Below are 12,169 nucleotides of genomic sequence, written 5' to 3'. Positions count from 1 at the left end.
TTCTCTCTTATCAAATACATCTGAGAAGTTGCCAGCCTTTACATCTTCCAAAATCTGAAAATAAAACATATATATATATATATAGTCGTTAGGCAATTATTCACTTGGGAAGACAAACAAACTTAGGAAGCACTAAAAGCTGGAGATACCCTAAATCTAGGATATTTCCAGATCTTTGGAAAGTCTCGTTACCAAGGAGCAAGCAGGACTCCCCTCGCCCACCTCATGCCATCTAATAACCATCTTTAACATTACAACATGTTGAAGTCTTAAAAGCATCATATGCATTATTTCCCTTCATCCTTTTTGGAACCCTATGTGATAGGTATTTTCATTATCCCTTTTTTACAGAAGAGAAGGCTGTTGACTCCAGGCAAGTCCCCTTTACTGAGCTTCAGACTAGGATATCTAGTCGCCTAATGCCTTTACTGGCCCCCAATTGCCTCCACAAGAAAGTCCGTATTCTTGCCTTAATTGAGTGCCAACATGTCTTTCCAGTGCCATCAATCACCACTTTCCTGTAACTTATATACTCCAACAAAAACGACACTGCCTGCTGTCTCCAAACACTCCGCACATGTCTGTCTCTATGCTGGAATTACCTTCTTTCCATTTTGGACTATTAGAAGCCAACCATCCTCCAGATCCAGCTTAAATGCCTCCATGAAACCTAAATCCCTACAGCTGGAAAGAATCTCCCTCCTAGCTGCTTCCATAAGACTTCAGGCTTTCTCACAAGACACTTGTAGAATTTTCTTATATTATCTTCCCTTCTAGAATATAAGCTCCTTGAGAACAAGGCTTATGTGTTTTTATAACCCTAGTAGCACTTAGCACAGTGTCTTACGCAAAGCAATCACTACAATTTTACTGACTGACTCGAATAGGAAGAAACAGCTATATTTTTATGACATGTACACACCTTCCAAAGAGGACCAACGCTTTTGGTCTTTAACAAAATGTTTTGGTTGCCCAAACATGATCCATATTTCATTTGCATTCCACACTATTATGTTCAAGCCCATGCCCACAGGAGTGGAATAACCGTCTGCAGAAGCACTCTGAAGATGACGGCCAATGGTTTTTATTGCTTACCTCTTTCTGTGAGATTATTTACCTTAAATGTTTCCGAAGTAGTAGGACATATGTGAAGAAGCTCTGCAAGAATTAACCCCAAAGCATAAATGTCCACTTCATTTCCATATTCTTCTAAAGAAATCTAAAGAGATCAAAATATATTTACATCTGTTATTCACCTAATATAAACATCCATGCCTTCTGAAGCCAAAGAAGGTAATTTGACCAAAATATTTTCTTATCATACAACAATGTATACTTGCTAGCTAGATCTGTGGAGTCTGACTGCCCAGGTTCAAATCTCTGTCACTAAATAACTGAAACACCTGTGTAAATTAACCGTCAATGTGGGAATAATCTTAATCATAAAATGAGGATAACAATACTTTCAACCTCAGAGGTTGTGGGGTTAAATGAGATGCAGCTGGTGAAGCAGTTAAACTAGTTCCCATTAAGTGACTTGCATGCAAATGTTCATAGAAGATTAGATTTATTCATAGTATTCCATAACTGGAAGCAATCCAAATGTCTATCAACAGGAGAATGGATGAACAAAGGGTGGTATATTCATACAATGGAAGAGTACTCAGCAATAAAAAGGAATAATCTGCTGGCATAAGCAACAACTCAAGGTTCTCCAACAGACATTACTTTGAGTGAAATAATCAAATACAAAAGAGTATATGCTGCATGATTCCATTCATATGAAGCTCAAGAACAGGGAAAACTAAACTATTTTCCTCAGAAAATCAGAGCACTGGCTGCTTTTGGGCAAGGACTCACTGGAAAGGGCCTGAGGGAATTTTCTTGGGTGAGGAAAATGTTCTACATTTTCACAGGCTTGTGGGTTTCACAGGTACATACCTTTGTCAAAGCTAAAAATGTACATTTAAGATTTGTGCATTTTATGGTGTACAAATTAATCCTTAATAAAATGTTTTTCAATTAAAAAATCACTAAAAAAATGAAAAGCACAAGATGAACGATTTTTTAAAAAATATTCTTAGAGTGACCATATAGGATGCAGGAGTAGTTAATAAAGTGGGAGTTAAAGGGAGCCATTAGCCACCTAGTGTCTTCCACTTTCACACTCCACAAAAAACTTAAATTACGTTTTTATGCCAAATGGTCCCCAAAGTGAAGAAGAGGTCAGTCCCTCTCCATTCTAGACTCTCAAACCATCAAAAGATGAAAAGTAGACAATAAGCAATCAACCAAAAAAATTAAAACTATTAGAGTAATGAGTCTATCTATAAGACAAACATGGACAAATCAATAGCTGTACAACCATGCTCATGGCAGCATTATTCACAACAGCCAAAAGGCAGAAGCAACCCAAGTGTCCATCAATGGATGAATAGATAAACAAAGTGTGGTGTATCCATACAATGGAATATTATCCAGCCTTACAAAAAAAAAAAGGAAATTCTGACACATGCTATAACATGGGTGAACCTTGAGGACATCATGCTAAGTGAAATAAGCCAGTCACAAAAGGACAAATACTGTATGATTCCACTTATGTGAGGTACTTAGAGCAGTCAAATTCATAGAGATAGAAAGTGGAATGGTGGTTGCCAGGAGCCAGAGGGAGAAGGCAATGGGGAGCTGTTCAATGGGTCCAGAGTTTCAGTTTTACAAGATGAAAAGAGTTCTGTGGATGGGTGGTGGTGATGGTAGCACAACAACATGAATGTACTTAATGCCACTAAACTGTACACTTAAAAATGGTTAAGATGATAAATTTTATATTATGTGTATTTTACTACAATTATAAATAAATACAGTCATGCGTGACTTGATGGCGATACATTCTGAGAAATGTGTCGTTAGGCTATTTCATTCTTGTGCGAACATCACAGAGTATACTTACACAAACCTAGATGGTACAGCCTACTATACACTTAGGCTATATGGTACTAATTTTATGGGACCACTGTTGTATATGTGGTCTGTCGTTGACCAAAACGTTGTTATGTGGCACATAACTGTAAATATATTTTAAAAATAAACAGTCTCACTAATAACCAATTAGATACAAGGAGTCCCATTTTAATAGCAAAACACTATAGTACATATTCAGGAAAAAAATTTAAAAATACGTACCAATATGAAAAGTAATTCAAGTTAGACTAAAGTATTAGCAAAAACACAAAATACATTTATAATCTTGTGGTAGGAACAGCCTCCAAAATAAAAATGAGAAACCCAGTAGCCATAAAGAAAATATTGATAAATGTGACAACTTAAAAGCTTCAATGGGGCTGGCCCAGTGGCGTAGCAATTAGGTTCGTGCACTCCGCTTCAGCGGCCCAGGGTTCACTGGTTCAGATCCCGGGTGCAGCCCTACACACTGCTCATCAACCCATGCTGAGGCAGCACCCCACACAGAGCAACTACGACATACAACTATCTATTGGGGCTTTGGGGAAATAAAAGGAAAAAAGGAGGAAGACTTGCAACAGATGTTAGTTCAGGGCCAATCTTCCTCAAAAAAAAAAAAAAAAGCTTCTATGCCACATCATAAACAAAGAAATAACAAGTAACAATCAAGGAGAAATTTTCTTTAATATTGTTAACAGACACAGAGTCAATACCCAAAATACATAAAGATTCCTTACAAATAAATTAGAAAAAGCTAATCTAATTAAGAAAAATAAAGAAAGGATATGAATAGAGAATATACAGAAAAGTTGTAAGTAAATACATGTAAAGATGGCCTACCTTCTAAAAATATGGAAAAAGCAAGCTAAAACAGCAAGATACTCTTCATTCATCACATTGGCCAAAACTGTAGTCTGACAGTACCCTAGTCTAACTGAGATGTGAGGGAGGAAGCAGTCTTCTACACTTTGGTAGGAGAGCATAGAAGAATCACTTTTTTTGGATGACAATTTGGCAGTATTTATCAAGTTTGAATTGCACTTGTCATTTTATTGAATAATTTCACTTCAAGAAATTTATCATAGATTATCACTGAAATATTTTTTTTAGACTCAAAGATAAGGAAGAAGACATATGACATGTCTGCAAATGTACAAAGTTGGAAACAACCTAAATAAATACCCATCAATAAGGAAACAGCTAAAGAAATTATGCTACATGACAATACAGTTGCTAAGAAGAATGTGTCAAATCTATCCCCGCTGATGTGAAAAAATTATGATACACTGCTGAGTGGAAAAAATCAAATCACAGAAGAACATGATAATATCCTTGTAAAAACGTATTTATGTACATTTTTATGTAAAAAAGTCTGTGTAAATATATATTCGTGTTTGCACTAAATTTTACAACTCACAGAAAATGACTGAAAAAGGATAAACAACAAACTCTAGTGAGGAGAGCAGAAGTAAGGAAGGTTAAGGGGAATTTTCCATTTTTATTCTATATACTTCTGTACTGTTTTAATTTTATAAGAGGTGTCTATTATTTTTATAGTTTAAAAAAATGAATGAAGTGAAAAGCACATAGACAGAAAGGAAGGTGACCTCACCTGTTCTGGGCTCATGTATCGCCTAGTTCCCTTATTACTTGTCCGCTTGTCATCATTTTCCAGGGACGTTACAAGTCCAAAGTCTCCAATCTTTACGTGTTCTCTATCTACTAAAAATATGTTACTTGGCTATGGGAAACAAAACAATATTTAATTTATAAGTACCAATTTGACAGACTGTTATCACAAATCCAAATCATATTTAGCAATGGCTATTTTGATATTTACTTATAAGGCATTTACCCTCACACAGGTAGCCCAGGGTTGGAAACACCCTTGGTGGAAATGTTGCAAATATGAGTCCAGGATTTGATGAGGATTGAAGTAGACGCCCTTAACATCCCTTCCCATTTTGAGATTCTCAGAATGGGTCTCCTCCCAATAATGCTGGAGAACATCCTGTGCAGAATTTCTCCTGGGGGCTTACTTGATGTCAATTTCTCTAGGCTTCTGACAACTTCTTCACAAACATACCCCCTCTATCCTTGAAGGCACACCAACTTAACAGGAAGCTGATGACTAGCACCAAAGTATTTTTCCCATGTAATTCTTTAAGCAAATTGAAAAAAAAAAAAAGGAAGAACAGAATAGAACAGAATGAGGGGTGTTCATCCTATTCCATGGCTTTGTAGAAGGTATTGACCAATATTCTAAAGACAGTGAAAACAGGAAGGTTGGTGATGAGGAAATTAATATTTTGCCATTCTTGAAAAGGCTAGACTTTCAGTACAATGTAGAGCTTAGTCATTCACACATGGACTCTATGAGATAATACTTATGAGACAGCCTAGTAAAGGAACTGAGAGGGAAGAGACCATTAGCCCAGGAAAACTGAAAGAGGAGCTTCCAAGAAACCAGCCTGAGGAGGCCCACACAGAAATTAGCAGTTAGGTTAGAACAATTACTACTGAGATTGGAACCTAATGCCGATAACACAAATGGAAAGCTGTAGACGTGTGTGGGGTGGGTGTGGAGAAAAGATGCACCTATGCCACATTCAAGTTACAATGTAGGAATATGATGGGTTTGCAAGTGCAACTGCTAGTCCCACACAAGGCTGTAACCTGACTCAGAGAAACAAGAGGTTGCATTTACAATGCTGTCTAAATATGTAAGCTAGATGAGACCATCTAATAAAAATTGCTTGTTTATAGTTCATTAAAAAGAAAAAAAACAAGAATGCTGCATTTTGTCTAATTAGTTATGGTATAATTAGGCAAAATGTTGGGTTGTGGAGCATAAAAAAAGTGCAAACTTTATATATGAGGTACAGCAAGAAGGGCTGGTGTTCAGACAGTGGCTGACCAAGGAGCCTAAGCCTATTTCGAGACTGAACCTCCTCAGACAGGAAGACCTCACTCCAGAAGCCTCTACGTCCCTCACCAGTCTTTGGCCTCACTCTTAACATTCTGACAGAAAGCAGTAAGCACTGGTAGACTTTATACAATAGGGGCTTCCTTGAGTAGAGATCATTCTCTGGCAAAGCCACCTGCAGCTGGTCTTTTGTGAAGCATCACAAAAAAAAAGTGCATCCTTTCATTTGCATCTCCTCTCAGATGTTGGAAAGCAGCAACTGTAGCAGTGAGGCCATAGAAGTTGCAGAAGGTGAAAGAAGCCACTGTATTCAAGTCTGACTGCAGACATAGAGGGAACACTGTCTGCCAACAGACACAAGAGAAGATCACTCCATGTCACGAGGTACAAGCAGTGCAGACACAGGAGAGACGTGGCGATGATGTGGCGGAAGAAAGGGGAATCCATTCAGCACCTTTCAGAATTGCACTAATTCACCCTGAGGAGGGCCTGGGAGTTAAGACCCAAACTTCTGTATTTATTTGCAAATTACTGTATAAACAGATAATTGTGTTTAGTTTCTTATTTAACTCTATATATGATTTATTTCAAGGTGAAGGTATAGCCATTCTAAATGTATCCTTTTGAACATAGTCCTTACAACGTTCCAACTTCAAAGAATACCTTCTGATATTCTTAGATATTGGAACTAGGTGGACTCCAACATGAAGGCATCAGGCATCCAGCCCCCAGGTAGGCAAGGACACAATACATTTTAAGGGCCACTTACTCCTATCTAGGCCCAACAAACAACTGTTTACATGGGCGCTTATTTTCCTCAAGAAACTTTTTGCTTCGTTCCTCATTCCTGGCTGTTTTAGACAGGCAGGGTAAGCAGATAGCCAAGATCCATCCAGACAAGGTGCTTCTGACTGATCCAGAGTGATCAGGAAAGGCTACATAAAGGAATTGGGACCAAAGGGGACAGGCAGAAGAGTGTTCCATGCAAGAACATGAGCAAAGGGTCAGGGAGAGGATTCAGCATGGCGAGTTTGCGAAGAGAGCAGGCAAATCACAGGTAATCGAGTGCGGAGGAGAGACTGTGAAAGGCTGCTCTGTCTCTTCTTTCATTTTGACGACAAGGAAAAGGGAGAAAACTGCTCATTTAGACCATGAAAGAAGCTAGGAAGCCAGAAGAAAATGAAAATATGAAGGTATGCTACATGTTCCAAGGTTGGGATTACTGCAATTTACAATCATGGGACAGAGATGTCTAACCAAATACCAAGAAAATTCTAGACTCTGGACCCAGTAGCTGTGACCGTCCGTAAGAATGATGACTGAGCAATTAGGAAAACCATGTTCCCAAAGCCATAGTCACCAGAGTCCCTTCTGCCTCTCAGACAAGCCTGAGTAGCAGGAGAGGCAGGGTCAGAGCAGCCAGTTGGCTACATCCGCCACAATAGTTATTTGCACAGAAATGCTCAATATACTAAAGCTATGAGTGTTTGCAACTGGGGTGTGACTATCAGCCAAATAGGACCAGCAGTGAATGAGCTCCTTCCTATAGAGCTCCATGTCTCGGTAAGTTCACTTGCCCTGGAGATCTTCTGAGTGGTTCTATGGACTGGTATTTGGGGCAAGTTCTAGATCCATTCTAACCTTAGAGGGTCAGAGATATTATTTCCTCATAACTGTCAATCAATTCTAAAACTAGAGAAGATAGATTTTAAAATGACTAAATCACATTTATCAATTCCTAACAAAGTACATTTTTCACTTACCTTAAGGTCTCTATGGATTAACTGTTGTGAATGTATATAATCTACTCCTGTTGTTATTTGTTCAAATAATTTCAAAGACAAACATTTATCTGGTTTATTGTTTCTTCTGTCGTCAATCCATTGCTCCAACGTCCCTTTATCACAAAATTCCATTTGGATGAAAAGGCACCTAGTCTTTGATCTGGGTATAAAATTCACAGTATGCTGAAGCAGCAATAAAAATAAATTTCTAAAAAATACATTTCATTTATTTTTAATTATACCTTCTCTTAAGAATTCCCAAACATGTCTCAAAACAGAAATATAAATATAATAAATTTGAATACAAAATACAAATTTCAATCATAAGTTCCCAGATGTCCCGAGTTTCATTTGTCTAGCTAATCTATGGCATATGAGCCTGTCCATTCTTTAATGCTGAAGGTCCCTGATCACCTTTGCTAACAGACAGGAATAGGAGAATATAATGGAATTGCAGAAAATTAAATTTCATTTTTACATTTTCAAATACTTTTCAAATAATTTTCAAATACTTTAATTCACCATGGATCTACTGAGGATCTGTTTTGTGAAAGTCACACAACAGGCAACTATTGATGAGAAAATGAGTTACACATTCCTTGCTGTCGTGGAAATTGTAATTTATTAGGAGAGAGGTAAAGGAAACAAAACCCTAAGACAAGAGTACAATAGGTACTCTAAGAGAAGTGCCAACACACTGCTATGAGATATAACTGGGAGGACTGATTTTGCTAACCATGTTTTATTTTTTTTTCTGAACTAAGTTGGCCTCAATATTAGTTGATATTCTTTCAACATATGTTGGCTAGAAAACAGAAAGAGGTAGCCAAGAATTTGTTGAAAGCTGAAGAAGTCCTGTATGTTAATGGTCAATAACTCTTCCAACTGATGATCAAGTTCTCAATTACATGGGATGGAGATGGGGCCGGAGTCAGGAGATGATGAATGAACAGGCCCTCAAGGGCCTCTGGATTTCAGTGAGGACCATCCCCAAGAAATGCTGAGTGATATTCAAACGGAGATGCCAGCTCTTTAGCACCCTCCAGTCCTTTGGAAGTGGCATGCTAGAGACAAAACTTGAGTGATGTAAAGTGGGGTACCCCCATCACAGTTCATGGTCTTAAAATTATTTTCACTGCCCCCCACCCCACCATAAGCAGTGTAGTTGCATTGGAAAGAGACTCCCTTGACTGCACCGCACCAATCAGGGGCCTGTGAGTGAGACAGAGAAGTGCTGGCAACTGAGGAGGAAACCTCCAGTTGTAGCACCTACGACATGTTCAAAGTTTCTTCACATGACTGCATTTACAGCCTAGACTGAACTCGGGCCACATGAGCAAGCCCATACATTAAACAATGGAGTCAGGAAAGCAGCTGAGGACAATAAAAAAGTTTTTTCAAGGCAAGTTTGGAGCAAGGAGAGGAAGAAGAAAAAGATTATTCATTGTCTCCTTACCTGCAGAATGGAGATATAACAGTGTCTCAGTGTTTGTGGTGGTGATTAATAAATATAATAATTAATGGGCTTATCTGGCGGCCCCCACACAGTAAATGACAGTTTCCTCCATCCCATTATGGCTATGAGCATTTCTTTTTAGTTACCTTGAAGGATTTATGCTTTCCTCAGGATCATAATCAGTCCCATCCCAACAGCTAGAGTAGTGAACAATATTTGGATGTCTCAGCGTAGCCAAAGCTTTTACTTCACGCTCTGCCTTCCTAGTTAAAAGAAACAGGGAACATAAACAGTGTCAGGACACATCCCTGATAACAACACAAACCACCTCAAGCAATAGATGACAACGATCTGCACTCCCTTATTAAACAGTCACTATGGTTCCCACACCCGGGGTTTTAGAATGGAAACCAGGAGCACTCATAAGGAAAAAGCGACCATACAGAAAAAACATGGCTGTTCTCACTCTCAACATAAAAGAAAAAGTAGTGACTTAACTAATTCCAAATATCAGATAATTTGTTTTTGTTTTTTTTGTGAGGAAGATCAGCCCTGAGCTACCATCCATGCCAATCCTCCCCTTTTCGCTGAGGAAGACGGCCTGGGCTAACGTCTGTGCCCATCTTCCTCCACTTTATATGGGACACCGCCACAGCATGGCCTGACAAGCGGTGCGTTGGTGCGCACCCGGGATCTGAACCCAGGCCGCCAGCAGCAGAGCGCGCACACTTAATCACTATGCCACGGGGCCGGGCCCCCAAACATCAGACAATTTAAAAGTCGTTTGTAGTAGTCCTTGAAATGCCAGTGATGTAATTCTTGGTAGCTAATTCACATGTTTTGTCTAAACTTGTGTTAAAATCACTTTGGATTTTATAAGCAAACCCCATTTGGGCAGCAAGGATAGGTAACCCGGGTAGTATGAATAACCTAATTCATAATTTTCAATGTGTGGCAAAAATACACATAAGGGATAATCTATGCAGGGAAACAGACTTTGCTGCACACGTGGGAGCTTTACAGGGACGTGTAGTCAAGAGCTAAGACAATTCTATGCTAAATGGAGTAAATAAATTGGAGCTTTCAAGGATGAGAAAGAATAAGAAAACATTTTACAACTTCCTTTTTTAATTTGAAAAGTTCTATAACTATATAACATAAAATTGGTGAAAATAAATTTTTCATACATAGACAATCCTAACACAGTTATTATTTTAGATTATTTCTTATAGTCTTTCTTCATATGTATTTTTATATATTTGTAATTATAGTATTTAATTTTTATCCTATTTTTTCCACATAACTTGTTATCTTCACAATTTTCCTTGCTGTTACACAATGTGTATAACCATCATGTATAAACTTTTTAATGTAAGATTTCAAAAGTATAAAAAAGAAGAGCATATAGTACAATTAACCCCTACCTAGTCATCACTGTTTCATCAGAGGAAACAGTCATTAACTCCTGTCCAATCTTGCGTCCTCTATTCTTTTACCCACTTCCTCATCTTGCCCTGGATTATCTTCCCCTGGATTATTCTGAAGCAATTCCAGCATCACATCATTTCATTTGTAAATATTTTCAGTATGTACCCTTAATGACTGCAAAATAACCATTGATCAGGAGACAGAACAAAACAGACAATCTATTCTCGGACATTTTGTTTGTTCTAATTTTTCACTGATATAAATGACACTGTGATTTATATCTTCTTGTATAATTTTTTCCATCATTTGGATATATCTTTAGAATAGGTTCCCAGACAGGAAACCCATGGCTCAAAGTACATAAACATTTTTATGGCTCTAGATTAATATTTCCAAGCATATTTTTAACTGTGTTGTACCAATTTATGAAACCACTAGAAATGTCCAAGATACTGCACCCTTATCATCGTCAAGTATTACCATTAAATAAAGAATGCTATCGAATGGAAGGAACAGTACTTCATTCCTGTTAAGCAAAACAACGAAGAAGGAAAAAGCCTTCTTTTGATGCTGAGTAGGCATGAGTGTATTTCAACTACAAGGTAGTGTCCATGGGACAGAAAGTGGGTTGGTTTGACAGAGATGAAGAGCACCTAAGACTCCATGCCTGCCTCTCCTTTGCTCTTGCTCATTTTCCTTAGCCCATATCCCTTTTCCATCTCCTTCTCTAGTCCTTGAGGTATGTCTGGCCAAGTTCCACATAGTAACAACTGCCAGAAATCAACAAGCAAGATTGATGAGCTGGTGAACATGTGATTTAAGATCTCCTTACTATGTGCTTTCTTTGCTGAAGGAGTTCTGTTATTCAGTAAGGTGGGGGGTGGGCAGATAATACATAAAATAAACATGGAAAGCAATGGGTTACAACGGGAACACAGTAGACTGGCATTCTAGAGGATGAGTTCTAAATCTCCACCTTGTTACCACAGTAGATAGTGTCCAAAGATGGTCATCATTAATTCCTTCCCTCCCAATACACACAGCAATTCCTCAGATTAAGAGGTAGAGCTTATTTGCCCTCCCCTTGAATCTGAGCTGGCCTTAGTGACTTTTTTTTTTTTTTTTTTTTGTGAGGAGATCAGCCCTGAGCTAACATCCGCCAATTCTCCTCTTTTTTTTGCTGAGGAAGACGGCCCTGGGCTAACATCTGTGCCTATCTTCCTCCACTTTATATGGGACGCCGCCACAGCACGGCTTACCAAGCAGTGCGTCGGTGCGCGCCCGGGATCCCAACCAGCGAACCCCGGGCCGCCGCAGCGGAGCGCGCGCACTTAACCGCTTGCGCCCCCGGGCCGGCCCCCCTTAGTGACTTTTTTAACCAACATCATGCAGAGAAAGTGACATTCTGGAACTTCTGACACTAAGTCAAAAGTAGCCTTTGCCGCTCCCTCCTGGTCTCTTGAATGACTTGCTCTGAGGACAATCTTTCTTGGAATCCAGCCACTAAGTTGTTAGAAGCCCAGGCCACGTAGAGAGGCCATGTGGAGGCGCTTTGTTAAACAGTCGCAGCTGAACTTCCAGCCCGCGGCCAGCATCAACTGCTAGCCATGTGAG

The 12,169-nt window shown here is 39.0% G+C and overlaps 1 protein-coding gene across 1 annotated transcript in view; it reads right to left on the bottom strand.

Moving 5' to 3' along the window:
* EIF2AK2 (eukaryotic translation initiation factor 2 alpha kinase 2) overlaps positions 1-12,169 on the bottom strand; it is a 36,703-nt gene that overhangs the window by 6,916 nt on the left and 17,618 nt on the right. The window contains exons 11-15 of the mRNA XM_058551430.1: positions 9,274-9,390; positions 7,651-7,831; positions 4,574-4,702; positions 1,118-1,219; positions 1-54 (exon numbers count right to left, since the gene is read on the bottom strand). Of these exons, the coding sequence (XP_058407413.1) occupies positions 1-54; positions 1,118-1,219; positions 4,574-4,702; positions 7,651-7,831; positions 9,274-9,390 (583 nt within the window). The remainder of the gene's footprint in view (positions 55-1,117; positions 1,220-4,573; positions 4,703-7,650; positions 7,832-9,273; positions 9,391-12,169) is intronic.

Source organism: Diceros bicornis, chromosome 12, assembly GCF_020826845.1.
Source record: "Diceros bicornis minor isolate mBicDic1 chromosome 12, mDicBic1.mat.cur, whole genome shotgun sequence".
Lineage (NCBI taxonomy): Eukaryota > Metazoa > Chordata > Mammalia > Perissodactyla > Rhinocerotidae > Diceros > Diceros bicornis.
Note: the sequence above shows the minus strand (reverse complement) of the source record. Positions and strands in the feature narration are given on the sequence as shown.